This window comes from Aphelocoma coerulescens, unplaced genomic scaffold (genome assembly GCF_041296385.1).
Source record: "Aphelocoma coerulescens isolate FSJ_1873_10779 unplaced genomic scaffold, UR_Acoe_1.0 HiC_scaffold_470, whole genome shotgun sequence".
Lineage (NCBI taxonomy): Eukaryota > Metazoa > Chordata > Aves > Passeriformes > Corvidae > Aphelocoma > Aphelocoma coerulescens.
The window spans coordinates 1-27,567 of NW_027183815.1; the positions used below are offsets into that span (position 1 = coordinate 1).

Sequence of the window (27,567 nt, forward strand, 5' to 3'; positions counted from 1 at the left end):
AGGAATTCCATGAAATTGGACAGGAATTCCATGGAAATTGAAGAGAAATTCCGTGGATTGAATTCTGTGGAACTATAAAGGAATTCCACGGATTGAACCAAAATTCCAAAAAATTATAAAGGAATTCCACGGAAATTATAAGGGAATTCCATGGAAATTATAAAGGAATTCCGTGAAATTGGGCAGAAATTCCATGGAATTCTCGGACAAAATGGGATGAAAAGAGCTGGAAATGATCTGGAAATGTGGGAATTCCCGGGAAAAGGTTGGGAATGAAGGGATTCCTGGGAAGGGGCTGGGAATGTGGGAATTCCTTGGGAAAGGGCTGGGAATGAAGGGATTTCCAGGAAGGGCTGGGAATGTGGGAATTCCTGGGAAAGGGGCTGGGAATGAAGGGATTTTTGGGAAGGGGCTGGGAATGTGAGAATTCCTTGGAAAAGGGCTGGGAATGAAAGGATTTCCAGGATAAAATGGGATGAAAAGAGCTGGAAATGGGCTGGGAACGTGAGAATTCCTGGGAAAGGGTTGGGAATGAAGGGATTTCCAGGAAGGGCTGGGAATGGGGGAATTCCTGGGAAAGGGTTGGGAATGAAGGGATTTCCAGGAAGGGCTGGGAATGTGGGAATTCCTGGGAAAGGGGCTGGGAATGAAGGGATTTCCAGGAAGGGGCTGGGAATGTGGGAATTCCTGGGAAAGGGGCTGGGAATGAAGGGATTTCCGGGATAAAATGGGATGAAAAGAGCTGGAAATGGGCTGGGAATGTGGGAATTCCTGGGAAAGGGTTGGGAATGAAGAGATTTCCAGGAAGGGGCTGGGAATTCCAGGAAGGGCCGGGAATGAAGGGATCCCTGGGAAGGGGCTGGGAATGAAAAGATTCCCAGGAAGGGCTGGGAATGCAGAGATCCCCGGGAAGGGGACGGGAAGGGCTGGGAATTCCAGGAAGGGGCGGGAACAAAGGGATCCCTGGGAAGGGCTGGGAATTCCGGGAAGGGGCCGGGAATGTGGAATCCCCAGGAAGGGCTGGGAATGTGGAATCCCTGGGAAGGGCTGGGAATTCCAGGAAGGGGCTGGGAACAAAGGGATCCCCGGGAAGGGCTGGGAATCCCGGGAAGGGGCTGGGAATGCAGGGATCCTTGGGAAGGCCCCAGGAAGGACTGGGAATGAAGGGATCCCTGGAAAGGGCTGGGAATTCCAGGAAGGGGCTGGGAATGCAGGGATCCTTGGGAAAGGGCTGGGAATGAAGGGATCCCCGGGAAGGGCTGGGAATGAAGGGATCCCTGGAAAGGGCTGGGAATTCCAGGAAGGGGCTGGGAATGCAGGGATCCCTGGGAAAGGGCTGGGAATGAAGGGATCCCTGGAAAGGGCCGGGAATTCCAGGAAGGGGCTGGGAATGCAGGGATCCTTGGGAAAGGGCTGGGAATGAAGGGATCCCCGGGAAGGGCTGGGAATCCTGGGAAGGGACCGGGAACAGGGGATCTCCGGGAATGAGGGCTCCTCGGGAATGTGGGATCCCCGGGAAGGGCTGGGAATCCCGGGAAGGGCTGGGAATGCTGGGAATGGCCTGGGGCTCCCTGGAACTCCCCGGGCAGGGCTGAGAATCCCGGGAATGGCCCAGGGCTCCCTGGGCAGGGCTGGGAATGCCAGGAATGGCTCCCGGGCAGGGCTGGGAATCCCCCAGGGCTCCCTGGGCAGGGTGGGAATGCCGGGAACGGCTCCTGGGCAGGGTGGGAATGCCAGGAATGGCTCCCGGGCAGGGTGGGAATGCCGGGAATGGCTCCTGGGGCAGGGTGGGAATGCCAGGAATGGCTCCTGGGCAGGGTGGGAATGCCAGGAATGGCTCCTGGGCAGGATGGGAATGCCAGGAACGGCTCCCGGGCAGGGTGGGAATCCCCCGGGGCTCCCGGGCAGGGCTGGGCATGCCGGGAATGGCTCCCGGGGCAGGATGGGAATGCCAGGAACGGCTCCCGGGCAGGGTGGGAATGCCGGGAACGGCTCCCGGGCAGGGTGGGAATGCCGGGAACGGCTCCCGGGCAGGGTGGGAATGCCAGGAACGGCTCCCGGGCAGGGCACTCACCGGGCACGGCTCCTGGGCAGGGTGGGAATGCCGGGAATGGCTCCCGGGGCAGGGTGGGAATGCCGGGAACGGCTCCCGGGCAGGGTGGGAATGCCGGGAACGGCTCCCGGGGCAGGATGGGAATGCCAGGAATGGCTCCCGGGCAGGGCACTCACCGGGCACGGCGCGGCTCAGCAGCAGCTCCAGGGTTCCCCGGGGCTCGTGTTTGCCGTCCCGGAGCAGGCGGAAGACGCGGTGGCGCCGCGGGTGCAGCCGGGGGGCGGCCCCGGCCCGGGCCAGCGGCACCGGCCAGCAGCGCTCCAGCTGCACCGAGCCCTGCGGGGCCGCACACGGACACTGGCACCGCGGGCAAGGAGGGCAACGGGGGCAGCGGGGGCAACGGGGGCAACGAGGGCAATGGGGGCAACGGGGGCAAGGCGGGCAACGGGGGCAATGGGGGCAACGAGGGCAACGAGGGCAACGGGGGCAAGGAAGGCAACGAGGGCAAGGCGGGCAATGGGGGCAGGGAGGGTAACGGGGGAAATGGGGGCAAGGAGGGCAATGGGGGCAAGGTGGGCAAGGAAGGCAACGGGGGTAATGGGGGCAATGGGGGCAAGAAGGGCAACGGGGGCAAGGAGGGCAATGGGGCAAGGAGGGCAACGGGGGCAACGAGGGCAAGGGGCAAAGAGGGCAAGGTTGGCAACGAGGGCAAGGAGGGCAACGAGGGCAAGGAGAGCAATGGGGGCAAGGGGCAACGAGGGCAACGAGGGCAAGGGGCAACGAGGGCAAGGTGAGCAAGGTGAGCAAAGAGGGCAAGGAGGGCAAGGTGGGTAATGCAGGCAAGGAGAGCAAAGAGGGCAAGGTGGGCAACGAGGGCAACAAGGGCAAGGCGGCCACGGGGGCTATGGGGTCTTGGCGTTATGGGGTCTGGGGGCTATAGGGGTCTATAGGGTCTGGGGGCTATGGGGTGTGTGGGGCTCTAACGGGGGGCTATGGGGTCTGGGGGCTATGGGGTGTGTGGGGCTATAACGGGGGCTATGGGGTGTGTGGGGCTCTAACGGGGTCTATAGGGTCTGGGGGCTATGGGGTCTGGGGGCTATAACGGGGGCTTATAACGGGGGGTTATAACGGGGGGCTATGGGGTCTGGGGGCTATGGGGTGTGTGGGGCTCTAACAGGGGGCTATGGGGTCTGGGGGCTATGGGGTCTGGAGACTATAGGGGTCTATAGGGTCTGGGGGCTATGGGGTGTGTGAGGCTGCAACAGGGGGCTATGGGGCCTGGGGGCTATGGGGTTTGTGTGGGGCTCTAACGGGGGGCTATGGGGTCTGGGGGCTATGGGGTGTGGGGCTATAGGGGTCTATGGGGTCTGGGGGCTTTGGGCTCTGGGGGCTATGGGGTGTGTGGGGCTCTAACGGGGGGCTATGGGGTGTGTGGGGCTCTAACGGGGGCTATGGGGTCTGGGGGCTATGGGGTGTGTGGGCCATAACGGGGGCTATGGGGGCCTACAGGGTCCGGGGGCTCCCATGGACCCTTACGGGCTCCCCAGGGCTCCGTTGGGGGGGTTTTGGGCCCGGCTCCCACTCCGGCCCCGTCCCGCCGCCTCCCGGTACCGCCCCTCGGGCCCAACCCTCCATCCCCGGGGTCTCTCCGCCCTCACCCTCTTCACGCTCAGGGCCCCTCCCGCCGCCCGTTACCGACCCCCCGGCGCCCCTCAGCCCTCCCCGCCGGTCTCCCCGGTCCCCCCGGCAGCCGCCGCCCTCACCAGGCCGTGGCTGAGGCTCAGGGCCCGGCTCAGCACCCGTCCCGCCGCTCCCGGGGCCAACATGGCGGCCCCGCTCCCCTCACGGCGCTCGAGGACCCCGCGGTGCCCGCAGGGCGCCTGCGCAGAGCCCACGCCGGGCTGCCCCTGCGCGCGCCTGCGCGGAACGCGCGCACCGGGACGGACGGCGGCGCGTAAGGACCCCACCGGGGGCTGCCCGCGGCGCGCCTGCGCCCGGTTCCCGCCGGGAGTCGCCGTAGCGGAGACGGAGCGCTGAGAAACTTTAAACTTTATGAACCGAGAACCACAAATAGTGCAACGGAACAACAAAACAAGGCCAGGGAACCGGGAACTCCCAGTAAACGGAAGGGGCACCGCCGGTTCTCGGGCCCGGCGTGTGGTGTCCCGACAAGAGGCACAAGCGGAGATTTGTCGGTGCGGCCTCCCGGAGGTCTCCGGAGAGGGGGATTGCACGTGGTGGTGGTGGCGGCGGCGGCGGCGGCACCGGTACCGGTACCGGGAGCTGCTCCGTGTCACCGTGACGGTGTCACCGGGATCACCGGGAGCGGCTGACACCCGGCTCACCCTCAAGGGTGGCACCGGGAGCAGCTCCCGGTCACCTGCACGGTGTCACCGCGGTCACCGGGACATCCCGGGGCTCACCGGGAACGGTGTCACCGGGACATCCCGGGCTCACCGGGCAGGCTGAGGCGGGGCGGGGTCCCGGGGGTGGCCCCGGGGGTGGCCCCGGGGCTCTGCGGGGTCCCGGGCTCCTGGATGGAGGCACAGCCGAGGTTCTCCTGACCGGGAAAAGCGGGATGAGCCCTCCCGGGGATACCGGGGCACCGGGACGTGGCACGGGAGGGTGGCACTGGGGATACCGGGATGGGGCACGGGAGGGTGGCACCGGGACACCGGGGCAGGGACGTGGCACGGGAGGGTGGCACTGGGATACCAGGGATACTGGGGCACCGGGACGGGGCCCAGGAGGGTGGCACCGGGACACCGGGATGGGGCCCAGGAGGGTGGCACTGGGGATACCGGGATACCAGGACAGGACCAGGAGGGTGGCACCGGGACACCGGGACAGGGCCACAGCCCAGGAGGGTGGCACCGGGACACCGGGACAGGGTGTGGGAGGGTGGCACCGGGGCAGGGACACGGCACGGGAGGGTGGCACTGGGACACCGGGACGGGGCCCAGGAGGGTGGCACTGGGACACTGGGGATACCGGGACAGGGCCCTGGAGGGTGGCACCGGGACACCGGGACAGGGCCATGGCACGGGAGGGTGGCACCAGGACACCAGGGCAAGGACACGGCCCGGGAGGGTGGCACCGGGACACTGGGATGGGGGTACGGCCCTGGAGGGTGGCACCGGGACACCGGGACAGGGCCATGGCACGGGAGGGTGGCACCGGGACACCAGGGCAAGGACACGGCCCGGGAGGGTGGCACCGGGACATTGGGATGGGGGCACGGGAGGGTGGCACCGGGACAGGGCCATGGCACAGGAGGGTGGCACTGGGACACAGGGACACCGGGACAGGGCCCGGGAGGGTGGCACCGGGACAGGGCCATGGCACGGGAGGGTGGCACCGGGACACCGGGGCAGGGACACGGCACGGGAGGGTGGCACCGGGACACCGGGACGGGGCCCAGGAGGGTGGCACTGGGACACCGGGGATACCGGGACAGGGCCCTGGAGGGTGGCACCGGGACGACGGGACAGGGCCCGGGAGGGTGGCAGGGGGACACCGGGACAGGGTCATGGCACGGGAGGGTGGCACCGGGACACCAGGGCAAGGACACGGCCCGGGAGGGTGGCACCGGGACACTGGGATGGGGGCACGGGAGGGTGGCACCGGGACAGGGCCATGGCACAGGAGGGTGGCACTGGGACACAGGGACACCGGGACAGGGCCCAGGAGGGTGGCACCGGGACACCGGGACAGGGACACGGCCCAGGAGGGTGGCACCGGGACACCGGGACGGGGCCCAGGAGGGTGGCACTGGGACACTGGGGATACCGGGACAGGGCCCTGGAGGATGGCACCAGGACACCGGGACAGGGTGTGGGAGGGTGGCACTGGGACACCGGGACAGGGCCATGGCACGGGAGGGTGGCACCAGGACACCGGGACAGGGCCTGGGAGGGTGGCAGGGGGACACCGGGACAGGGTCATGGCACGGGAGGGTGGCACTGGGACACCGGGACAGGGTGTGGGAGGGTGGCACCGGGACACCGGGACAGGGCCATGGCACGGGAGGGTGGCACCGGGACACCGGGACAGGGCCATGGCACGGGAGGGTGGCACCGGGACACCGGGACAGGGTGTGGGAGGGTGGCACCGGGACAGGGCCGGGAGGGTGGCACCGGGGCACCGGGACACCGGGAGCAGCTCACCGGGGGCTCCTCGGGGGGCCCGGGCACGGCGTAGCCCAAACGCACCAACTCCGCTCCAACGTCCAGGCTCTGCGGGGACACCGGGAATGGGGATACTGGGAATGGGGGATACCGAGAATGGGAGATACTGGGAATGGGGGACAGGGGACACCGGGAATGGGGGATACTGGGAATGGGAGATACTGGGAATGGGGGACAGGGGACACCGGGAATGGGGGATACTGGGAATGGGGGACAGGGGACACCGGGAATGGGGGATACTGGGAATGGGGGATACTGGGAATGGGGGACAGGGGACACCGGGAATGGGGGATACTGGGAATGGGGGATACTGGGAATGGGGGATACCGAGAATGGGAGATACTGGGAATGGGGGACAGGGGACACCGGGAATGGGGGATACTGGGAATGGGAGATACTGGGAATGGGGACACCGGGAATGGGGACACCGGGAATGGGGGATACTGGGAATGGGGGATACTGGGAATGGGAGATACTGGGAATGGGGGATACTGGGAATGGGGGATACTGGGAATGGGGACACCGGGAATGGGAGATACTGGGAATGGGGATACTAGGAATGGGGGACAGGGGACACCAGGAATGGGGGATACTGGGAATGGGGGATACTGGGAATGGGGACACCGGGAATGGGAGATACTGGGAATGGGGATACTGGGAATGGGAGATACCGAGAATGGGGATACTGGGAATGGGGGATACTGGGAATGGGAGATACCGGGAATGGGGATACTGGGAATGGGGATACTGGGAATGGGAGATACCGGGAATGGGAGATACTGGGAATGGGGATACTGGGAATGGGAGATACCGGGAATGGGGATACTGGGAATGGGGATACTGGGAATGGGGGATACCGGGAATGGGAGATACTGGGAATGGGGGACAGGGGACACCGGGAATGGGGATACTGGGAATGGGGGATGGGGAATGGTGGGAATGGGGGACAGGGGACACCGGGAATGGGGATACTGGGAATGGGGGATACTGGGAATGGGGGATACTGGGAATGGGGGACACCGGGAATGGGGATACTGGGAATGGGGGACAGGGGACACCGGGAATGGGGATACTGGGAATGGGGGATACTGGGAATGGGGGACACCGGGAATGGGGATACTGGGAATGGGGATACTGGGAATGGGAGATAACTGGGAATGGGAGATACTGGGAATGGGGGACACCGGGAATGGGGATACTGGGAATGGGGATACCGGGAATGGGGGATACTGGGAATGGGAGATACTGGGAATGGGGGATACCAGGAATGGGAGATACTGGGAATGGGGATACTGGGAATGGGGGATACTGGGAATGGGGGACAGGGGACACCAGGAATGGGGGATACTGGGAATGGGGGATACTGGGAATGGGGACACCAGGAATGGGAGATACTGGGAATGGGGATACTGGGAATGGGAGATACCGAGAATGGGGATACCGGGAATGGGAGATACTGGGAATGGGGATACTGGGAATGGGAGATACCGGGAATGGGAGATACTAGGAATGGGGATACTGGGAATGGGAGATACCGGGAATGGGGATACTGGGAATGGGGATACTGGGAATGGGGGATACCGGGAATGGGAGATACTGGGAATGGGGGACAGGGGACACCGGGAATGGGGGATACTGGGAATGGGGGATACTGGGAATGGGGGACAGGGGACGGCGGGAATGGGGGACGGGACACCGGGAATGGGGATAGGAGACACCGGGAATGGGGACACCGGGAATGGGGACAGGGGACACTGGGAATGGGGGACAGGGGAAAACGAGGGGGACAGGGGACACCGGGAATGGGGACACCGGGAATGGCGGGAATGGGGACACAGGGAACACCGGGAATGGGGGACACTGGGAATGGGGGAATGGGGGCCAGGGGACACTGGGAATGGGGGACACTGGGACACCGGGAATGGGGATAGGAGACACCGGGAATGGGGGACAGGGGAAAACGAGGGGGACAGGGGACACCGGGAATGGGGATGGGACACCGGGAATGGGGGACACCAGGAATGGGGGACAGGGGACACCGGGAATGGGGGCACCGGGAATGGGGGACAGGGGACACCGGGAATGGGGGACACTGGGAATGGGGGAATGGGGGACAGGGGACACTGGGAATGGGGGACACTGGGACACCGGGAATGGGGATAGGAGACACCGGGAATGGGGACACCGGGAATGGGGACAGGGGACACCGGGAATGGGGACAGGGGACACCGGGAATGGGGGACAGGGGAAAACGAGGGGGACAGGGGACACTGGGAATGGGGATGGGACACTGGGAATGGGGATGGGACACTGGGAATGGGGACACCGGGACACCGGGAATGGGGGACACCAGGAATGGGGGACAACGGGACACCGGGAATGGGGGACAGGGGACACCGGGACACTGGGAATGGGGGACAGGGGACACCGGGAATGGGGGACACTGGGAATGGGGGATGGGGAATGGTGGGAATGGGGACACAGGGAACACCGGGAATGGGGGCCAGGAAACACCGGGCACGGGACCCCAGGACACCGGGGACGCACCTGCCCGTGGAGCTCGGTGAAGAGCCGGACGCTGGGCTGGGGGCAGAGGCCGGACTGGCAGTAACTGGAGATGCGGGCAAGCAGCGGCCTCCACTGGGCACAGTGCGTGAGCCGCTCAAACGCCTCCAGAGCCGCCTCGGCCCACGCGCCGCCTGCGGGACCGGGGGGCACCGGGGGTGGCGGGGGCACCGGGGGCACCGGGGGGTGGTGGTGGCACCGGGGGCACTTGGGGAATGGTGGAACCAGGGGCACTTGGGGAGTGGTGGCACCGGGGGGCAGCGGCACCGGGGGGTGGCGGTGGCACCGGGGGCACCGGGGGGTGGTGGTGGCACCGGGGGCACCGGGGGGTGGTGGTGGCACCGGGGGCACTTGGGGAATGGTGGCACCAGGGGCACTTGGGGAGTGGTGGCACCGGGGGGCACTTGGGGAATGGTGGCACCAGGGGCACTTGGGGAGTGGTGGCACCGGGGGCACTTGGGGAATGGTGGCACTGGGGGGCAGCGGCACCAGGGGGTGGCGGTGGCACCGGGGGCACTTGGGGAGTGGTGGCACCGGGGGGCAGCGGCACCGGGGGGTGGCGGTGGCACCGGGGGCACCGGGGGGTGGTGGTGGCACCGGGGGCACTTGGGGAATGGTGGAACCAGGGGCACTTGGGGAGTGGTGGCACTGGGGGGCACTTGGGGAATGGTGGCACCGGGGGGCAGCGGCACCGGGGGGTGGTGGTGGCACCGGGGGGCACCGGGGGGTGGCGGTTGCATCGGGGACACCGGGGGGTGGTGGTGGCACCGGGGGCACTTGGGGAATGGTGGCACCGGGGACACCGGGGAGTGGCGGTGGCACTGGGGACACCAGGGGGTGGTGGTGGCACCAGGGGCACTTGGGGAATGGTGGCACCAGGGGACAGCGGCACCGGAGGGTGGTGGTGGCACCGGGGACACCGGGGGGTGGTGGTGGCACCGGGGACACTGGGGGGTGGTGGCACCGGGGGGCAGCGGCACCGGGGGGTGGTGGTGGCACCGGGGGCACCGGGGAGTGGCGGTGGCACCGGGGACACTGGGGGGTGGTGGTGGCACCAGGGACACTTGGGGAATGGTGGCACCAGGGGCACTTGGGGAATGGTGGCACCGGGGGGCAGCGGCACCGGGGAGTGGCGGTGGCACCGGGGACAGCGGGGGGTGGCGGTGGAACCAGGGACACTTGGGGAATGGTGGCACCGGGGACAGCGGGGGGTGGCGGTGGCACCGGGGACACTGGGGGGTGGTGGTGGCACCAGGGACAGTTGGGGAATGGTGGCACCGGGGGGCAGCGGCACCGGGGGGTGGCGGTGGCACCGGGGACAGCGGGGGGTGGTGGTGGCACCGGGGGCACTTGGGGAATGGTGGCACCGGGGGGCAGCGGCACCGGGGGGTGGTGGTGGCACCGGGGGCACCGGGAGGTGGTGGTGGCACCGGGGACACTGGGGGGTGGTGGCACTGGGGGGCAGCGGCACCGGGGGGTGGCGGTGGCACCGGGGACACCGGGGAGTGGCGGTGGCACCGGGGAGACTGGGGGGTGGTGGTGGCACCAGGGACACTTGGGGAATGGTGGCACCAGGGGCACTTGGGGAATGGTGGCACTGGGGGGCACTTGGGGAATGGTGGCACCAGGGGCACTTGGGGAGTGGTGGCACCGGGGGGCAGCGGCACCGGAGGGTGGTGGTGGCACTGGGGGCACCGAGGGGTGGTGGTGGCACCAGGGGCACTTGGGGAATGGTGGCACCGGGGGGCAGCGGCACCGGGGGGTGGTGGTGGCACCGGGGGCACCGGGAGGTGGTGGTGGCACCGGGGACACTGGGGGGTGGTGGCACTGGGGGGCAGCGGCACCGGGGGGTGGTGGTGGCACCGGGGACACCGGGAGGTGGTGGTGGCACCGGGGACACTGGGGGGTGGTGGCACCGGGGGGCAGCGGCACCAGGGGGTGGTGGTGGCACCGGGGGCACCGGGAGGTGGTGGTGGCACTGGGAGGTGGTGGCACCAGGGGCACGGGGGGGTGGTGGTGGCACTGGGGGGCAGCAGTGGCACCGGGGGTTGGTGGCACTGGGGGGCAGCGGGAGGTGGCTGCACTGGGAGGTGGTGGCACTGGGAGGTGGTGGCACCGGGAGGCGGCGGCACCAGGGGGTGGTGGCACCGGGAGGTGGTGGCACTGGGGGGTGGTGGCACTGGGAGGTGGTGGCACTGGGGGCACTGGGGGGCAGCTGAACCGGGGGTTGGTGGCACTGGGGGGCGGCTGCACCAGGGGTCAGTGGCACTGGGCTGGTGGCACCAGGGATCGGTGGCACTGGGGGTCGGTGGCACTGGGAGGTGGTGGCACTGGGAGGTGGTGGCACCAGGGGCACCAGGGGTGGGTGGCACCGTGCTGGTGGCACCGGGGGTCGGTGGCACTGGGAGGTGGTGGCACTGGGATGTGGTGGCACCAGGGGCACCAGGGGTCGGTGGCACTGTGCTGGTGGCACCGGGGGCACCAGGGGTCGGTGGCACTGGGAGGTGGTGGCACTGGGATGTGGTGGCACCAGGGGCACCAGGGGTCGGTGGCACTGGGAGGTGGTGGCACTGGGATGTGGTGGCACCAGGGGCACCGGGGGTCGGTGGCACCGTGCTGGTGGCACCAGGGGCACCAGGGGTCGGTGGCACCATGTTGGTGGCACCGGGGGTCGGTGGCACCGGGGGCACCAGGGGTCGGTGGCACCGTGCTGGTGGCACCGGGGGCACCAGGGGTCGGTGGCACCGGGGGCACCAGGGGTGGGTGGCACCGTGCCGGTGGCACCGGTGGCACCGGGGCCGCGCCCGCCGCGCTCACCGTTGGGGACGATCCCGGCCAGGCTGCACTCGATGGCCTGGAAGGGCAGGCTCAGGAAGTCGCTCCTGCAAGGACACGGGAGGGGCCGGTGGCCGGTGGCCGGTGGCACGGCGGGGACGCCGGCCCGGGAGCTCGCCCCGTCCGTGGCCCACCTGAGGGCTCGCAGAGCTTCCGGCGGGGCCTCGCCGTTGTCGCCAAAGTCCACGTAGTAGAGGTCCAGGTGGCCGTTGGCCAGCGTGCCCAGCACGCGCGCCCGGTACCACTCGCCGTCGTCCAGGTACGGAGCGGCCACGATGGCCCCGGGATGGACGGACGGGGGAGGGAGCTGGGGACAAGGGGACGGTCAGGGGGGGTGGGGGGGACAAGGGGACAGTCAGGGGGGATGGGGGGACAAGGGGACAGAGGGGACACAGGGACAAGGGGACAGTCAGGGGGGATGGGGGGACAAGGGGACAGAGGGGACACAGGGACAAGGGGACAGTCAGGGGGGATGGGGGGACACGGGATGGGGACAAGGGGACGGTCGGGGGGGTGGGGGGACATGGGGACAGTCAGGGGGGATGGGGGGACACGGGGACAGAGGGGACATGGGGACAAGGGGACAGTCAAGGGGGATGGGGGGACACGGGATGGGGACAAGGGGACGGTCAGGGGGGATGGGGGGGACAGGGGGACAGTCAGGGGGGACAGAGGGGACGGTCAGGGGGGATGGGGGGACAGGGGGACAGTCAGGGGGGACAGAGGGGACAGTCAGGGGGGATGGGGGGACAGGGGGACAGTCAGGGGGGACAGAGGGGACGGTCAGGGGGGATGGGGGGACAGGGGGACAGTCAGGGGGGACAGAGGGGACAGTCAGGGGGGATGGGGGGGACACGGGGACAGTCAGGGGGGACAAGGGGACGGTCAGGGGGGATGAGGGGACAGGGGGACAGTCAGGGGGGATGGGGGGACAAGGGGACAGAGGGGACACGGGGACAAGGGGACAGTCAGGGGGATGGGGGGACAAGGGGACAGTCAGGGGGGATGGGGGGGACACGGGATGGGGACAAGGGGACGGTCAGGGGGGGTGGGGGGGACAGGGGGACAGTCAGGGGGGATGGGGGGGACATGGGGACAGTCGGGGGGATGGGGGGGACAGGGGGACAGTCGGGGGGACGGGGGGACAGTCGGGGATGGCGGGGACAGTCAGGGATGGGGGGACACGGGGACAGAGGGGACACGGGGACAGTCAGGGGGGATGGGGGGGACACGGGATGGGGACAAGGGGACAGTCAGGGGGGATGGGGGGGACATGGGATAGGGACAAGGGGACAGTCAGGGGGATTGGGGGACATGGGGACAGTCAGGGGGGATGGGGGGGACAGGGGGACAGTCAGGGGGGACGGGGGGACACGGGATGGGGACAAGGGGACAGTCAGGGGGATGGGGGGACATGGGATGGGGACAGAGATGGGGACAAGGGGACAGTCAGGGGGATGGGGGGGACATGGGGACAGTCAGGGGGGATGGGGGGACACGGGATGGGGACAAGGGGACACGGGATGGGGACACAGAGGAGACAGAGGAGACACGGGATGGGAGACACAGTGAGGGACATGGGGGGGACACAGATGACACTGAGGGGACCCAGAGGGGACAGAAGTGACCCAGGGGGACAGAGGTGACCCAGGGGGGACTGAGGTGGCCCAGAGGGGACTGAGGTGGCCCAGGGGGGACTGAGGTGGCCCGGGGGGGACTGAGGTGACCCAGAGGGGACTGAGGTGGCCCAGGGTGGACAGAGGTGGCCCAGAGGGGACTGAGGGAACACTGAGGTGACCCAGGAGGGACAGAGGGACAGAGGTGACACTGAGAGGACAGAGGTGGCCCAGAAGGGACAGAGGTGGCCCAGGGGGAACAGAGATGACCCTGAGGTGACCCAGGGGGGACAGAGGTGACCCTGAGGTGACACTGAGAGGACAGAGGTGACCCAGGGGGACTGAGGTGGCCCAGAGGGGACTGAGGTGGCCCAGGGGGGACTGAGGTGGCCCAGGGGGCACAGAGGTGGCCCAGAGGGGACTGAGGTGGCCCAAGGGGGACAGAGGTGGCCCAAGGGGGACAGAGGTGACCCAGGGGGGACAGAGGTGGCCCAGGGGGGACAGAGGTGGCCCAGAGAGGACAGAGGTGCCCAGAGAGGACAGAGGTGACCCAGAGGGGACTGAGGTGACCCAAGGGGGACTGAGGTGGCCCAGGGGGGACAGAGGTGACCCAAGGGGGACTGAGGTGGCCCAGGGGGGACAGAGGTGACCCAGAGGGGACAGAGGTGACCCAGGGGGGACTGAGGTGACCCAAGGGGGACTGAGGTGGCCCAGGGGGGACTGAGGTGGCCCAGGGGGGACAGAGGTGGCCCAGGGGGGACTGAGGTGACCCAGAGAGGACAGAGGTGACCCAGAGGGGACTGAGGTGGCCCAGGGGGGACTGAGGTGACCCAGAGAGGACAGAGGTGACCCAGAGGGGACTGAGGTGGCCCAGGGGGGACAGAGGTGGCCCAGGGGGGACAGAGGTGGCCCAGGGGGGACAGAGGTGCCCAGAGAGGACAGAGGTGCCCAGAGAGGACAGAGGTGACCCAGAGGGGACTGAGGTGACCCAGGGGGGACTGAGGTGGCCCAGGGGGCACAGAGGTGGCCCAGGGGGGACAGAGGTGGCCCAGAGGGGCTCACGGGGGGGCTGCTCTGGTAGAAGTGGCCCATCTCGGCCGTGAGCTTGTCGAGCTGCAGGCTGCGGCTGCCCAGGATCTGGATCCAGAAGTGCCCGGGGCTCTCGGCGGCCGACACGTAAACGTCCAGGTGCTCGTCCGCAGAGAAGCTGAAATCCGGGCTGGGCACTGCGGGAATCCCAGCAAATCCCCCCAAAATGTGGCTGGGAGAGGCACGGGATGGAGGCAATCCCAAAAAAACCCCGCAAAATTTCATTAAAATCTTGCTGGAGGGGCATGGGATGGAGGGAATCCCAAAAAAAACTCACAAAATCTCATTAAAATCTTGCTGGAGGGGCATGAAATGGAGGGAATCCCAAAAAAACCCCACAAAATCTCATTAAAATCCTGCTGGAGGGGCATGGGATGGAGGGAATCCCAAAAAAACCTCACAAAATCTCATTAAAATCTTGCTGGAGGGGCATGAAATGGAGGGAATCCCAAAAAAACCCCACAAAATCTCATTAAAATCCTGCTGGAGGGGCATGGGATGGAGGGAATCCCAAAAAAACCTCGCAAAATCTCATTAAAATCCTGCTGGAGGGGCATAGGATGGAGGGAAACCCCAAAATCCTCCCCAAATCCTCCCCAAACCCTGCTGGGAGGGGCACAGGATGGAGGGAAACCCCAAAGTCCTCCCCAAATCCTGCTGGGAGAGGCACGGGATGGAGGGAATCCCACAAAAACCTCACAAAATCTCATTAAAATCCTGCTGGAGGGGCATGGGATGGAGGGAATCCCAAAAAAACCTCACAAAATCTCATTAAAATCCTGCTGGAGGGGCATGGGATGGAGGGAAACCCCAAAATCCTCCCCAAATCCTCCCAAAATCCTGCTGGGAGAGGCACGGGATGGAGAGAAACCCCAAAGTCCTCCCCAGATCCTGCTGGGAGAGGCATGGGATGGAGGGAATCCCACAAAAACCCCGCAAAATTTCATTAAAATCTTGCTGGAGGGGCACGGGATGGAGGGAATCCCAAAAAAACCTCACAAAATCTCATTAAAATCTTGCTGGAGGGGCATGGGATGGGGAAAAACCCCAAAATCCTCCCCAAACCCTGCTGGGAGAGGCATGGGATGGAGGGAATCCCAAAAAAACCCCGCAAAATCTCATTAAAATCTTGCTGGAGGGGCATGGGATGGAGGGAATCCCAAAAAAAACCTCGCAAAATCTCATTAAAATCCTGCTGGAGGAGCATGGGATGGAGGGAAACCCCAAAATCCTCCCCAAAATCCTCCCCAAACCCTGCTGGGAGAGGCACGGGATGGAGGGAATCCCAAAAAAAACTCACAAAATCTCGTTAAAATCCTGCTGGAGGGGCATGGGATGGAGGGAAACCCCAAAATCCTCCCCAAATCCTCCCAAAATCCTGGTGGGAGAGGCACGGGATGGAGAGAAACCCCAAAATCCTCCCCAAACCCTGCTGGGAGAGGCATGGGATGGAGGGAATCCCACAAAAACCTCGCAAAATCTCATTAAAATCCTGCTGGGAGAGGCACAGGATGGAGAGAAACCCCAAAGTCCTCCCCAAATCCTGGTGGGAGAGGCATGGGATGGAGGGAAACCCCAAAGTCCTCCCCAAATCCTGCTGGGAGAGGCACGGGATGGAGGGAATCCCAAAAAAAACCCCACAAAATCTCATTAAAATCTTGCTGGAGGGGCATGAAATGGAGGGAATCCCACAAAAACCCCACAAAATCTCGTTAAGATCCTGCTGGGAGGGGCACGGGATGGAGAGAAACCCCAAAATCCTCCCCAAAATCCACCCCAAAATCCTGCTGGGAGGGGCACGGGATGGAGGGAATCCCAAAAAAACCTCGCAAAATCTCATTAAAATCTTGCTGGAGGGGCATGGGATGGGGAAAAACCCCAAAATCCTCCCCAAAATCCTCCCCAAACCCTGCTGGGAGAGGCACGGGATGGAGGGAAACCCAAAAAAACCTCACAAAATCTCATTAAAATCCTGCTGGAGGGGCATAGGATGGAGGGAAACCCCAAAATCCTCCCCAAACCCTCCCCAAATCCTGCTGGGAGAGGCACAGGATGGAGGGAAACCCCAAAATCCTCCCCAAATCCTCCCCAAATCCTGCTGGGAGAGGCATGGGATGGAGGGAATCCCAAAAAAACCTCTCAAAATTTCATTAAAATCTTGCTGGAGGGGCATGAAATGGAGGGAATCCCAAAAAAACCCCACAAAATCTCATTAAAATCCTGCTGGAGGGGCATAGGATGGAGGGAAACCCCAAAATCCTCCCCAAATCCTCCCAAAATCCTGGTGGGAGAGGCACGGGATGGAGGGAAACCCCAAAGTCCTCCCCACATCCTGCTGGGAGAGGCACGGGATGGAGGGAATCCCACAAAAACCCCACAAAATCTCGTTAAGATCCTGCTGGGAGGGGCACGGGATGGAGAGAAACCCCAAAATCCTCCCCAAAATCCACCCCAAAATCCTGCTGGGAGGGGCACGGGATGGAGGGAATCCCAAAAAAACCTCGCAAAATCTCGTTAAAATCCTGCTGGAGGGGCATAGGATGGAGGGAAACCCCAAAATCCTCCCCAAATCCTCCCAAAATCCTGCTGGGAGAGGCATAGGATGGAGGGAATCCCACAAAAACCTCGCAAAATCTCATTAAAATCCTGCTGGAGGGGCACGGGATGGAGGGAATCCCAAAAAAACCTCGCAAAATCTCATTAAAATCTTGCTGGAGGGACATGGGATGGAGGGAAACCCCAAAATCCTCCCCAAATCCTCCCAAAATCCTGCTGGGAGAGGCACAGGATGGAGAGAAACCCCAAAGTCCTCCCCAAATCCCACTGGGAGAGGCATGGGATGGAGGGAATCCCACAAAAACCCCACAAAATCTCGTTAAGATCCTGCTGGGAGGGGCACGGGATGGAGAGAAACCCCAAAATCCTCCCCAAAATCCACCCCAAAATCCTGCTGGGAGGGGCACGGGATGGAGGGAATCCCAAAAAAACCTCGCAAAATCTCGTTAAAATCTTGCTGGAGGGGCATGGGATGGGGAAAAACCCCAAAATCCTCCCCAAACCCTGCTGGGAGAGGCACGGGATGGAGGGAATCCCAAAAAAACCTCACAAAATCTCATTAAAATCCTGCTGGAGGGGCATAGGATGGAGGGAAACCCCAAAATCCTCCCCAAATCCTCCCAAAATCCTGCTGGGAGAGGCATAGGATGGAGGGAATCCCACAAAAACCTCGCAAAATCTCATTAAAATCCTGCTGGAGGGGCACGGGATGGAGGGAATCCCAAAAAAACCTCACAAAATCTCATTAAAATCCTGCTGGAAGGGCATGGGATGGAGGGAAACCCCAAAATCCTCCCCAAAATCCACCCCAAAATCCTGCTGGGAGGGGCACGGGATGGAGGGAATCCCAAAAAAAACCTCGCAAAATCTCATTAAAATCTTGCTGGAGGGGCATGGGATGGGGAAAAACCTCAAAATCCTCCCCAAATCCTCCCAAAATCCTGCTGGGAGAGGCACGGGATGGAGGGAATCCCCCAAAATCCTTCCAGGAGAGAAGGAAACACCCCAAAATCCCGCTGGGAAAGGCACAGGATGGAGGGAACCCCCCAAAATCCCTCTGGGAAAGGCACAGGATGGAGGGAACCCCCCAAAATCCCTCCGGGAAAGGCACAGGATGGAGGGAACCCCCAAAATCCCACCAGGAAAGGCACGGGAGAGAAGGAAACCCCCCAAAATCCCTCGGGGAAAGGCACGGGAGAGAGGGAAACCCCAAAATCCTCCCCCAAAATCCCACTGGGAGAGGCATGGGATGGAGGGAACCCCCAAAATCCCTCCAGGAGAGGCACAGGAGAGAAGGAAACCCCCCAAAATCCCACTGGGAGAGGCATGGGATGGAGGGAACCCCCCAAAATCCTCCCCAAATCCTGCTGGGAGAGGCACGGGATGGAGGGAACCCCCCAAAATCCCTTCAGGAAAGGCACAGGATCGAAAGAACCCCCCCCAAAATCCCACCAGGAGAGGCACGGGAGAGAAGGAAACACCCCAAAATCCTGCCGGGAAATGCACAGGATGGAGGGAACCCCCCAAAATCCCCCTGGGAAAGGCACAGGATAGAAAGAACCCCCCAAAATCCCTCCAGGAAAGGCACAGGATGGAGGGAACTCCCCAAAATCCCTCCGGGAAAGGCACGGGAGAGAAGGAAACCCCCCAAAATCCCTCGGGGAAAGGCACAGGATGGAGGGAACCCCCCAAAATCCCACTGGGAGAAGCACGGGATGGAGAGAATCCCCAAAATCCTCCCAAAATCCCACTGGGAAAGGCACGGGAGAGAAGGAAACCCCCCAAAATCCCTCTGGGAAAGGCACAGGACGGAGGGAACCCCCCAAAATCCCTCTGGGAAAGGCACAGGACGGAGGGAACCCCCCAAAATCCCTCCAGGAAAGGCACAGGATGGAGGGAACCCCCCAAAATCCCTCCGGGAAAGGCACAGGATAGAAAGAACCCCCCAAAATCCCTCCAGGAAAGGCACAGGATGGAGGGAACCCCCAAAATCCCACCAGGAAAGGCACGGGAGAGAAGGAAACACCCCAAAATCCCTCGGGGAAAGGCACGGGAGAGAAGGAAACCCCCCAAAATCCCTCGGGGAAAGGCACAGGATGGAGGGAACCCCCCAAAATCCCACTGGGAGAAGCACGGGATGGAGAGAATCCCCAAAATCCTCCCAAAATCCCACTGGGAAAGGCACGGGAGAGAAGGAAACCCCCCAAAATCCCTCTGGGAAAGGCACAGGATAGAAAGAACCCCCCAAAATCCCCCTGGGAAAGGCACGGGAAGCACCGTGCCATGCAAAGAACCCCTCCCCACCTCCCGCAGATCCCGGGAAACCCATCCCGCCCTCAATTCCCACCGGGAACGCCGCCAACACCGCCCTCACCCTCAAACTTCGGCACCGGCGGCTCCCGGGGCTCCTCATTCCCGGCGTCCAGCTCCTCATTCCCGGTGTTCAGCTCATTCCCGGTGCCCAGCTCCTCATTCTCGGTGTTCAGCTCATTCCCGGTGCCCAGCTCCTCATTCCCGGTGCCCACCTCTTCATTCCCGGTCTCCACCTCTTCATTCCCAGTCTCCACCTCCTCATTCCCGGTCTCCACCTCCTCATTCCCGGTGCCCACTTCCTCATTGCCGGTGCCCACCTCTTCATTCCCGGTGCCCACCTCTTCATTCCCGGTCTCCACCTCCTCATTCCCGGTCCCCTCCCTCCCCAGCGGTGCCGCCAAGCCGGGCTCACTCCCCGGCCTCGCCTCCGCTGCCCACTCCACATCCCAAAGCTCCTCCCAACCCTCGGCGCTGCCGTGACCGGGAAGGGGCAGCGGCCGCTCCGGAGGCTCCCGGCGGTTGCCCAGGGGCTGCTTCCGCGGGCACCGAGCGGCCGCCGCCCGTGCCAGCTCCCGGCGGAACGCTTTGTCCTCCGACAGCTTCTCCAGGATCAGCTTCTGGCAAGCACGAGGAGGAGGAGGAGGAGGAGGATGAGGAGGGTGCAGAGCATCCCTCGGGAAAGCCGCGCTCGCCTCCCCGCCCACCTTGGCCGTCTCCACCTCTTTGCGCGTCCCCAGCAGGCGGATGAGGCGCAGCGGGGCCAGCCCGGCCTCGGGCTCGTGGCCACCGCACTCCACGCGTGCCCCCGAGCTCCGGCAGATGGCCCGCACCGTCTCGCCGCCTCGGCCTGCCGGGGATATTTGGGGATATTCGGGGATATTTGGGGATATTTGGGGATAGTTGGGGATATTCGGGGATATTCGGGGATAGTTGGGGATATTTGGGGATATTCGGGGATAGTTGGGGATAGTCGGGGATATTTGGGGATATTTGGGGATAGTTGGGGATATTCGGGGATATTCGGGGATATTTGGGGATATTCGGGGATAGTTGGGGATATTTGGGGATATTTGGGGATATTCGGGGATATTTGGGGATATTTGGGGATATTTGGGGATATTCGGGGATATTCGGGGATATTTGGGGATATTCAGGGATATTCGGGGATATTTGGGGATATTCGGGGATATTTGGGGATATTCGGGGATATTCGGGGATAGTTGGGGATATTCAGGGATATTCGGGGATATTTGGGGATATTCAGGGATATTTGGGGATATTTGGGGATAGTTGGGGATATTCGGGGATATTCGGGGATATTTGGGGATATTTGGGGATATTCGGGGATAGTTGGGGATATTTGGGGATATTCGGGGATAGTTGGGGATAGTCGGGGATATTCGGGGATATTTGGGGATATTTGGGGATATTCAGGGATATTCGGGGATATTTGGGGATATTCGGGGATATTTGGGGATAGTTGGGGATATTCGGGGATATTTGGGGATATTCGGGGATATTCGGGGATATTTGGGGATATTCGGGGATATTCGGGGATATTCGGGGATATTTGGGGATATTCGGGGATAGTTGGGGATATTTGGGGATATTCGGGGATATTCGGGGATATTTGGGGATAGTTGGGGATATTCGGGGATATTTGGGGATATTCGGGGATATTCGGGGATATTCGGGGATATTTGGGGATATTTGGGGATATTTGGGGATATTTGGGGGTTTGGGGGGGGTGGTGGTGGTGGTGTTGGCGGAAGGTGGGGTGGGATTTGAGGGGAAAAGCCCCCCCCTGGGATTGGGGGGGAAAGGAATTCTCTCAGAGGAATAGGGTAAGGGTGGGAAAAGCGCTGGGGTTTGGGGGGGAAGGGGTGGGGAAAGCGCTGGGGTTTGGGGGGGAAAGGGTGGGAAAAGCGCTGGGGTTCGGGGGGGAAAGGGTGGGAAAAGCCTTGGGATTTGGGGGAAAAGGGGTGGAAGGGCCCCCCTGAATTTGGGGGAAAGGGGTGGAAAAACCCCTGGAATTTGGGAGTAAAGGGGTGGGAAAAGCTCTGGGATTTGGGGAAAAAGGGGTGGGAAAAGCTCTGGGATTTGGGGGGAAAGTGTTGGGATTTGGGGAAAAAGGGGTGGGAAAAGCTCTGGGATTTGGGGGGAAAGTGTTGGGATTTGGGGGAAAAGGAGTGGAAAAAGCTCTGGGATTTGGGGGGAAAGGGGTGGAAGGGCCCCCCTGAATTTGGGAGTAAAGGGGTGGGAAAAGCGCTGGGATTTGGGGGGGAAAGGGGGTGGAAAACCCCCGGTTTTTGGGCTTCCCCTCAGCATTTTGGGGTCCCTCTCCGTTTTTTGGGGTGCCCGTACCGATGATCCTGCCCACGGCACGCTGGGGCACGCGCAGCTGCTCTGCACCCTGGGATTTGGGGTTCCCCTTGGGATTTGGGCTTCCCCTTGGGATTTGGGCTTCCCCCTGGTTTTTAGGGTCCCCCCCGGTTTTTGGGGTCCCCCCCCGTTTTTTGGGGTGCCCGTACCGATGATCCTGCCCACGGCACGCTGGGGCACGCGCAGCTGCTCTGCACCCTGGGATTTGGGGTTCCCCTTGGGATTTGGGCTTCCCCCCGGTTTTTAGGGTCCCCCCCGGTTTTTGGGGTCCCCCCCCCGTTTTTTGGGGTGCCCGTACCGATGATCCTGCCCACGGCACACTGGGGCATGCGCAGCTGCTCTGCACCCTGGGATTTGGGGTCCCTGCCAGTTTTTGGGCTTCCCCCTGGTTTTTAGGGTCCCCCCCGGTTTTTAGGGTCCCCCCCGGTTTTTGGGGTCCCCCCCCCCCGTTTTTTGGGGTGCCCGTACCGATGACCCTGCCCACGGCACGCTGGGGCACGCGCAGCTGCTCTGCACCCTGGGATTTGGGATTCCTCTTGGGATTTAGGGTTCCCCTTGGGATTTGGGCTTCTCCCTGGTTTTTGGGGTCCCCCCCGTTTTTTGGGGTGCCCGTACCGATGATCCTGCCCACGGCACGCTGGGGCACGCGCAGCTGCTCTGCACCCTGGGATTTGGGGTCCCTGCCAGTTTTTGGGCTTCCCCCTGGTTTTTAGGGTCCCCCCCGGTTTTTAGGGTCCCCCCCGGTTTTTGGGGTCCCACCCCCCGTTTTTTGGGGTGCCCGTACCGATGATCCTGCCCACGGCACGCTGGGGCACGCGCAGCTGCTCTGCACCCTGGGATTTGGGATTCCCCTTGGGATTTAGGGTTCCCCTTGGGATTTGGGCTTCCCCCCGGTTTTTGGGGTCCCTCCCCCCGTTTTTTGGGGTGCCCGTACCGATGATCCTGCCCACGGCACGCTGGGGCACGCGCAGCTGCTCGGCCACGGGCGCGCTCTCGGCCACGATTCGCAGCACGGCCGCCTTGGCCCGGCACACCTGGCCCGGCGAGCCCGAGATCTGCACCAGCGACTGCCCCCCTTCCTCCTCCTCCTCCTCCTCCTCTTCCTCCACGTCGATCCGAGCGCCCGTCTCCTGCCTCAGCTGGGGGGAGGGGGAGGGGAGGGAAAAAGGGCGATTCCAGCATTCCCAGTGCTCCCAGTGCTCCCAGTTGCCGGTGTCTGGCTGCGCCCACCTGGTTGATGGTGGCTCCTCGGCGGCCGATCAGGGATTTCAGCGCCGTGCGGGGCACCCTCACCCCGATTTCCAGCCCCTCGTCGGCCACGAAGGTCACCTGAGCCTCTGAGGGGAGCAAGGGGATGGGGATGGGTGCCCCTAAAGGGTCCCCCAGGGGTCAAGGAGGGGTTGGGACCTTCCCCACCCCCCCCTAAATGGGGTTATAAACAGGGTACGGGGAATGCCCGGGGGGAAAAGTGACCCCCAGAGCACCCCCAAATTCTCTGGGTGCCCTCAAAGGGTCCCCAAAGGGTTACAGAGGGACAGGGAGCTCCCTGAGGGGGTCACAAGGGAATTCCCTGGGGGAAAAGTGACTCCAACAGCCTCCCCCTCCTCACGGATGGTCCTCAAAGGGTCCCCAGGGTGTCCCCAAAGGTGCCCCCAGGGTGTCCCCAGGGTGTCCCCAAGGTGCCCCCAGGGTGTCCCCAGGGTGTCCCCAAAGGATCCCCAGAGTGACCCCAGGGTGTCCCCGAAGGTGTCCCCGAAGGTGCCCCCAGGGTGTCCCCAAGTTGTCCCCAGGGTGTCCCCGAAGGTGCCCCCAAGGTGTCCCCAAAGGATCCCCAGGGTGTCCCCAAGGTGCCCCCAGGGTGTCCCCAAGGTGTCCCCAAGGTGTCCCCAAAGGATCCCCAGAGTGACCCAAGGGTGTCCCCGAAGGTGTCCCCAAGGTGTCCCCAGGGTGTCCCCAAAGGATCCCCAAAGGTGCCCCCAAGGTGTCCCCAAAGGGTCCCCAAAGGGTGTCCGCAAGGTGTCCCCAAGGTGCCCCCAAGGTGTCCCCAGGGTGTCCCCAAGGGATCCCCAGAGTGACCCAAGGGTGTCCCCAGGGTGTCCCCAAAGCATCCCCAGGGTGTCCCCGGCGTGTCCACAAAGGGTGTCCCCGAAGGTGTCCCCAAAGGTGCCCCCAGGGTGTCCCCAAGTTGTCCCCAGGGTGTCCCCGAAGGTGTCCCCAAAGGTGCCCCCAGGGTGTCCCCAAGTTGTCCCCAGGGTGTCCCCGAAGGTGCCCCCAAGGTGTCCCCAAAGGATCCCCAGGGTGTCCCCAAGGTGCCCCCAGGGTGTCCCCAAGGTGTCCCCAAGGTGTCCCCAAGGTGCCCCCAGGGTGTCCCCAAGGTGTCCCCAAAGGGTGTCCCCAAGGTGTCCCCAAGGTGTCCCCAAAGGATCCCCAGAGTGACCCAAGGGTGTCCCCAAAGGTGCCCCCAAGGTGTCCCCAAAGGGTCCCCAAAGGGTGTCCGCAAGGTGTCCCCAAGGTGCCCCCAAGGTGTCCCCAGGGTGTCCCCAAGGGATCCCCAGAGTGACCCAAGGGTGTCCCCAGGGTGTCCCCAAAGCATCCCCAGGGTGTCCCCGGCGTGTCCACAAAGGGTCCACAAAGGGTGTCCCCAGGGTGTCCCCAGGGTGTCCCCAAAGGTGCCCCCAGGGTGTCCCCAATGTCCCCAAGGTGTCCCCAGGGTGTCCCCAAAGGTGCCCCCAGGGTGTCCCCAATGTCCCCAAGGTGTCCCCAGGGTGTCCCCAAAGGTGCCCCCAGGGTGTCCCCAATGTCCCCAAGGTGGCCCCAAGGTGTCCCCAAAGGATCCCCAGGGTGTCCCCAAGGTGGCCCCAGGGTGTCCCCAGGGTGTCCCCAAAGGATCCCCAGGGTGTCCCCAGGGTGTCCCCAGGGTGTCCCCAATGTCCCCAAGGTGCCCCCAGGATGTCCCCGGGGTGTCCCCAGGGTGCCCCAGCGGGACCCTCCCCACGGGGGGGGGGGGATACGAACCCCCCCCACCGGCAATTCCCACCGGGAAAAGCGACTCCCACAGCCCCTCCCTCCTCACGGAACGTCCCGGGGGGGGTTTCCCGGGGGGGGGTCTCCCGGGGGTCCGGCCCCGGTGCGGGCCCCGCACCCACCTCTGCTCTCCCGGTAGCGCCGGTACAGGATATACAGCACGGTGGCCGCGGCCGGGACGCCCAGGAGCAAGGCGGTTTTCTGCAGGCTGCTCAGGCTGTGCACGGAGCCGCGTCCCGCCATGGCCGGCTGCGGGTTACCGGCGGAGATTACCGGCGGGTTACCGGGGCCACACCGGACGGTCACCGGCAGCTCCCGGAGCGGCCCGGCCGCTCTGCGACCTCCAGCCCGGGGCACCCCCAGCCGCTCCCGCTCGGCTCCCCCCGCCCGTACCCTCACGGAGGGCTCGGCTCCGCGCCCGCCGGTGCAGGCCCCGGGCCCGGTGCAGCGGCAGCTGAGCATCCGCAGCCACCTCCGCCGCGCCCCTCGGGTGGTTTCGCTGTACCTGCAGGTGCCGGGGCTGCCCCCCGGCCCCGGAACCGGCCTGGGTTCGGTTCGGTTCGGCCCCGAAAGGTCCCGGTTCGGGCCCGGCCCCGGTTCGGGCCCGGCGCGGCCCCGGCGCCGCCACCGCCTCCCGCGCGCCGCCGCTGGCCACGCCCCCTCCCGGTCTTCACCAATCACAGCGCGGCTCCTCCCCGCCCAACCAATCACAGCGCAGCCCCGCGCCGGTCCTGTCCAATCACCGCCCGCGGAGCAGCGGCCAATCCCCGCCAGGCCTCCCACAGGCGGGGGCGGGAAAGAACGGGAATAAAGCAGCCAATCAGCCGCGAGCAGCGGAGGAATGAACCAATCAGAGAGCGGAAAGCCAGTTGGGGCCCGCCTCCAAGTTTGAGTGACAGGCACGAGAACCTATAGCGGCTCGGCGCGCTACGCGGGGCGGGGCTTTAGCGTCGCTCCCGGTGTCCCCGCGTGTCCCCTGTGACGGAGCCCACGGACACGCGGTCCCCAAAATCGCCTTTATTCCGCTCAAACGCCCCGCGGCCACTCCGCCACTGACCCCCCGGCACCCCGTGGAGGGGCCGTGGCCGTGGGACAGCCCGGGGAGGGCCCACGGGTGACAGGGACAGTGGGCACCCACGGGTGACAGGGCACCCACGGGTGACGGAGCTTCGCCGGGTGACCCGGTGGGTACCGGATTCCCTCCAGGTGCCGCATTCCCGGCAGCTGCCTCGGTGGGAGCAGCCCCGGGTGTCGCCAGGTACAGGGGCGGTCCCGGTGATCCCGGCGGTGCCGGGGTCGGGCTCAGCGGGGTCAGGGATGATCCCGGTGGTCCCGGTGGTCCTGGTGATCCCGGGGTCGGGCTCAGCGGGGTCAGGGCTGGTCCCGGTGGTCCCGGTGGTCCTGGGGTCGGGCTCAGCGGGGTCAGGGCTGGTCCCGGTGATCCCGGTGGTCCCGGTGGTCCCGGTGATCCCGGGGTCGGGCTCAGCGGGGTCAGGGCTGGTCCCGGTGGTCCCGGTGGTCCCGACGGTCCTGAGGTCAGGCTCAGCGGGATCAGGGCTGGTCCCGGTGATCCCGGTGGTCCCGGTGGTCCCGGTGATCCCGGGGTCGCGCTCAGCAGGTTCAGGGCTGGTCCCGGTGGTCCCGGTGATCCCGGCGGTCCCGAGGTCAGGCTCAGCGGGGTCAGGGCTGGTCCCGGTGGTCCCGGTGGTCCCGGAGGTGCCGGTGGTCTCGGGATCGCTCTCAGCAGGTTCAGGGCTGGTCTCGGTGATCCCGGCGGTCCCGGGGTCGGGCTCAGCGGGATCAGGGATGGTCCCGGTGGTCCCGGCGGTCCCGGGGTCGGGCTCAGCGGGGCCAGGGCTGGTCCCGGTGGTCCCGGTGATCCCGGTGATCCCGGGTGATCCCGGCGGTCCCGGGGTCGGGCTCAGCGGGGTCAGGGCTGGTCCCGGTGGTCCCGGTGGTCCCGAGGCCGGGCTCAGCGGGGTCAGGGCTGGTCCCGGTGATCCCGGTGGTCCCGGTGGTCCCGGTGATCCCGGGGTCGCGCTCAGCAGGTTCAGGGCTGGTCTCGGTGGTCCCAGCGGTGCCAGGGTCGCGCTCAGCGGGGTCAGGGCTGATCCCGGTGATCCCGGCGGTCCCGGCGGTCCCAGGGTCGCGCTCAGCAGGTTCAGGGCTGGTCCCGGTGGTCCCGGTGATCCCGGCGGTCCCGAGGTCAGGCTCAGCGGGGTCAGGGCTGGTCCCGGTGGTCCCGGTGGTCCCGGAGGTGCCGGTGGTCTCGGGATCGCTCTCAGCAGGTTCAGGGCTGGTCTCGGTGATCCCGGCGGTCCCGGGGTCGGGCTCAGCGGGATCAGGGATGGTCCCGGTGGTCCCGGCGGTCCCGGGGTCGGGCTCAGCGGGGCCAGGGCTGGTCCCGGTGGTCCCGGTGATCCCGGTGATCCCGGGTGATCCCGGCGGTCCCGGGGTCAGGCTCAGCGGGGTCAGGGCTGGTCCCGGTGGTCCCGGTGGTCCCGGTGATCCCGGGGTCGGGCTCAGCGGGGTCAGGGCTGGTCCCGGTGATCCCGGTGATCCCGGTGATCCCGGGTGATCCCGGCGGTCCCGAGGTGGCGCTCAGCGGGATCAGGGCTGGTCCCGGTGATCCCGGTGGTCCCGACGGTCCTGAGGTCAGGCTCAGCGGGATCAGGGCTGGTCCCGGTGGTCCCGGCGGTCCCGGCGGTCCCGGGGTGGCGCTCAGCGGGGTCAGGGCTGGTCCCGGTGGTCCCGGCTGTCCCGGGGTCGGGCTCAGCGGGGTCAGGGCTGGTCCCGGTGGTCCCGGTGGTCCCGGCTGTCCCGGGGTCGGGCTCAGCGGGGTCACGGCTGGTCCCGGTGGTCCCGGTGGTCCCGGCTGTCCCGGGGTCGGGCTCAGCGGGGTCACGGCTGGTCCCGGTGGTCCCGGTGGTCCCGGTGATCCCGGGGT

General features: G+C 65.0%; 1 protein-coding gene across 3 annotated transcripts; it reads right to left on the reverse strand.

Moving 5' to 3' along the window:
• Positions 1–4,085: 4,085 nt before the first annotated feature.
• LOC138101788 (tudor and KH domain-containing protein-like) lies at positions 4,086–25,430 on the reverse strand. 3 transcript variants are annotated; one of them, XM_068999576.1, is made up of 12 exons: positions 25,126–25,430; positions 24,743–24,869; positions 22,827–22,933; positions 22,531–22,735; positions 19,919–20,061; positions 19,276–19,831; positions 14,319–14,482; positions 11,775–11,947; positions 11,623–11,687; positions 8,788–8,939; positions 6,220–6,288; positions 4,086–4,613 (listed from the first exon to the last, which is right to left on the reverse strand). In XM_068999576.1, the coding sequence occupies exons 2-12, from the start codon at positions 24,861–24,863 to the stop codon at positions 4,488–4,490; spliced, it is 1,881 nt and encodes a 626-aa protein (XP_068855677.1). In that variant the 5' UTR covers positions 24,864–24,869; positions 25,126–25,430; the 3' UTR covers positions 4,086–4,487. The 3 variants fall into 3 exon arrangements, with proteins under 3 accessions (XP_068855677.1, XP_068855676.1, XP_068855675.1); XM_068999575.1 differs by having other exon boundaries at positions 11,623–11,947; positions 19,276–19,828; XM_068999574.1 differs by having other exon boundaries at positions 11,623–11,947.
• Between the last annotated feature and the right edge of the window lie 2,137 nt (positions 25,431–27,567).